This window comes from Fibroporia radiculosa (assembly GCF_000313525.1).
Source record: "Fibroporia radiculosa TFFH 294 genomic supercontigs, scaffold53548, whole genome shotgun sequence".
Lineage (NCBI taxonomy): Eukaryota > Fungi > Basidiomycota > Agaricomycetes > Polyporales > Fibroporiaceae > Fibroporia > Fibroporia radiculosa.
Genome location: NW_012133111.1, coordinates 708 through 4248, shown reverse-complemented (window position 1 = coordinate 4248; position 3541 = coordinate 708). Strand labels below are relative to the sequence as shown.

General features: G+C 43.2%; 1 protein-coding gene across 1 annotated transcript in view; it reads right to left on the bottom strand.

The window, feature by feature from the left end:
- The window catches only part of FIBRA_09492 (uncharacterized protein), a gene marked incomplete at both ends in the record, with an annotated part of 3534 nt that extends 586 nt beyond the window's left edge, over positions 1-2948 (bottom strand). Inside the window, one exon of the mRNA XM_012321785.1 lies at positions 2468-2948. Within this exon, the coding sequence (XP_012177175.1) occupies positions 2468-2948 (481 nt within the window). The remainder of the gene's footprint in view (positions 1-2467) is intronic.
- Positions 2949-3541: the final 593 nt, after the last annotated feature.

The following is a 3541-nucleotide window of genomic DNA, read 5'->3' as shown; positions in this document are numbered from 1 at the left end:
CTACTGGATGATGCTGCAGTAGGGGTAAGATATGATGGTACTGGAGAGGCCTTCTCTGCTAATGGGGGTACTATGGAGTGTCGATCTTCTTTACTACCGGTAGGAGCTAAGATCGCTGTGGGTGCCGGTATAGTCTTCTCTCTTTTCCTATTTGGACAAAGTGAGTCAGCACAATACTGCCAAGAAGAACTATTATTCCACTGATCAGTTCTTTTGTTCTTGTTGTAGGTGTTAAGGGACCTAACAGCTGAGGATCAGGAGTTCAATGATTTAACTGGTACTAGGACTAATACATGCTATAGTCCTACTGATACTAGAGTTGCAAACTGAGCCACTATGTCCGATAGCGGTTTGAGAACGTATACTGGTTGAAGCCAAGCTTCAGACTAAGACTGGATAGACAACTGAGTCTATTACTGAGAGATGTCCCTATGAAAGTACTGGTAGGACAAGAGGACAAAACTTAAAAGTACAGTAACAGGAGGTAGTGCTACTTAAATAGGCAACACGAATAGAGTTTAATAAGTATGAAACACTGAGTTGGATCAGTGATGTACAGGAGACAGGTGTTACTGGGTTGTATCAGTGATGGAGACAAAACATGATAGATATGAAATGCAATGTAAGTAGGACATGGGACAAGTGACAAGTGATAGATATGAAACACTTGATGAAGCATCAAGTGATGGGATCAGAAGTATAGTACAGGGTCAATGACGAATAGTTAGGAAAAAGAAAGAAACCCCCTATGAAGCTGTAACAAATTTAGTGCAAAGTTCTCTGAACATTCGTGATGCAAACTGTGGTCCTCTGTCGGAGATAGCTTTGATGGGTAGTCCAAACCTTTGGAAGACATGGTTCTGATACAGGGTGGCTGTCTCGGATGCTGTAGCTGTCTTGGTGCAGGGAATGAATACCAAGGCTTTGGTACAATCATGATCGGTGACTACTAGACAGCTGTCAAAGCTGTTACTCTGAGGAAGATCCATGATGAAGTCCATAGCAATGGATTGGAAGGGAAGGTGATATTCCGTTGAAATGGGCACTAGATCCGGGGAGTTCCTATGTGTGATAACTTTATTTTCTTGGCAAGTTGCGCAACCAGTGACGTAGTTACTGACGTTGTGCGCAAGAGTGGGCCACCAGTAGGTTCTTTGGAGAATTTCCTGGGTTTTGTACCATCCAGGATGTCCTGTGGTAGGAGAATCATGGGCCTCTTGAATGAGATCCTGTCACAGTTTAGCGTCCTTGGGTATGTAGACTTGTCCTCTGAATATCAACAGGTCATCTTGAATGTCCCAGTTAGGAGGAGTACGCTTGTCCGTGGAGGAAGTATGCTGTAATGCTAGCCAAAGTCTGTGATCAGCAATGTTGTCTTTGGTTTTGCAGGTCAAGATGTGTTGTTTGATGTCGGTGTTGATGTGTTCAAGATTCTGAATGGCTTGAATGGGGACTTCTGATGGAAGAAGGACTTCTTCCATAGGAAGTTCACCTCCCCCCTTCAGATGCATCTTGATCAATACGTGACAGCGCATCCACCTTACCCAACCGTGTCCCAGGAACATGGCGAAGGCAGTAATTGAACATGGATAGATACAGCGCCCATCTCGCTTGTCGAGGATTCAGCTTCTGGAGATCTTTGAAATACGTCAGATTCATATGGTCTGTCAATACTTCCACTGGTTCGGTACATCCTTCAATATAGTGCCACCAGGCTTTGAAACATCTGATAATTGCTAAGAGTTCTCGATCATAGATTTTGTATTGTTGTTCTATGGGAGAGAATGACTGGGATAGGAAGGCACATGGATGCCATCTCCCATCAGATTTTTTTTGAGAGAGGATGCCACCGGACACTTTCAGGGAAGCGTCTGATTCTATTCGGAAGGGTTTGGTGATGTCAGGTTGTACCAAAAGTGGTCGAGTCTTGAAGCATTCCTTTAGTTGACTGATAGCTCCATCATGATCATCAGTCTAATCCCACTTGATTCCTTTCACCAATAGATCAAATAGGGGTTGTGCCACCTTGGAGTATCTGGGAATGAATCTTCGGTAGAAATTGGCAAAACCTAAGAAGCATTGCAGTGCTTTGATGCTGTCAATCTTTGGCCAATTTAGTACTGCTGATACCTTATCTTCTGCCATCCCTATTTGTCCTGGTTGGAGAATGAATCCTAGAAATTTGACTTCTGATATGTCAAAGAAGCATTTCTCGGGTTAGAGAAAGAGATCTGATTCTTTCAGCCGTTGAAGGACTAGTTGAGTGTGTTGCCGATGTTCCGAATAATTGGTGGAGTAGATGAGGATGTCGTCAATGTAGATCACTAGCCATCCTTCTAAGAGCAGATCAGCAAAGATACCGTCCATCATGCTTGAAAGGTGGCTGGAGAGTTTGTCATTCCAAAGAACATGACAGTTGGTTTGAATAATCCTCTTGGCGTGATAAATGCTCCTTTTAATTCGTCACCTTCTTTGATGCGTACATTGTTGTAGCCAGCGCGTAGATCAAGCTTAGTGAATATTGTTGGTTTAGCGGATGCGATGCGATCTAATAGGTCTTCTACTCTTGGTATAGGGTAGGCATTCTTGATGGTGGCATTATTAAGTTTCCTGTAGTCCTGGCATGGTCGGAGATCTCCGGATTTCTTGTTGACAAAGAAGAATGGGGATGCCATAGGAGACTTTGATGGACGGATGTAGCCCTTCCGTAGGTTTTCCTCAATGAAGGTATCTAACTCCTTAAGTTTGGCTGGTGAAAGCGGATATACCTTTCCTTGTTGGGGCTTAAAACCAGCTTCTAGATTGATCGCATGATCCCAGGGTTTTCCTTCTGGCAATTGTTCCGCTGTGCTTTTGTTAAATACAGAGAGGAATGTTTTCAGGTATTCCAGGATATTGCTAGCAAGGGTTTTGATTGCTCGTAGAAGTTGATCCCAACAGAAGCGCATCTTCCCAGTGATCCAGTCAATTACTGGATTGAAATGTTTGAACTATGATAGACCTAAAATAATTGGGTTCCTATCCAATACTGTGGCATAAGCTTCTATCTTCATGGGTTGTCCCGATAAAGATATAGTGAAGAAGACTTTGTGTTTGATGGCTGTGGCTTTGTTTGGTGATCCATCGACATTAAACACTGGCCTTGGTGGTATACTCTGATGCTGGAGATTGTGATCCCGAGCGAACTGAATGTCAATGTAATTGTCCATTGCTCCTGTGTTGAGCAATGCCTCAGTGGTGACGATTTTGGCATAGGTTTTCAATATACAAGGCAAATAAATAGATTTATGAGCTAGTCTCACCTGATATAAATAGTCCTTGGTGCCAGTACTTCAATTCAACATCACAGCAATCGAAGACTTCAAAAATCCTTCTCAGAGGTTATAGCCTGAATATATTCTTCGGTTATCCCTTCCTCATCGGAAGAATCCTTGGTTTCATCCTTCTCCTGAGTGGATATGTTGTGGGATTTGATGGCCCTGATGCAATTGTTTAGGCATTGGCGACTCTGATGCCCAGGTTTGTGACATCTGAAGCATAG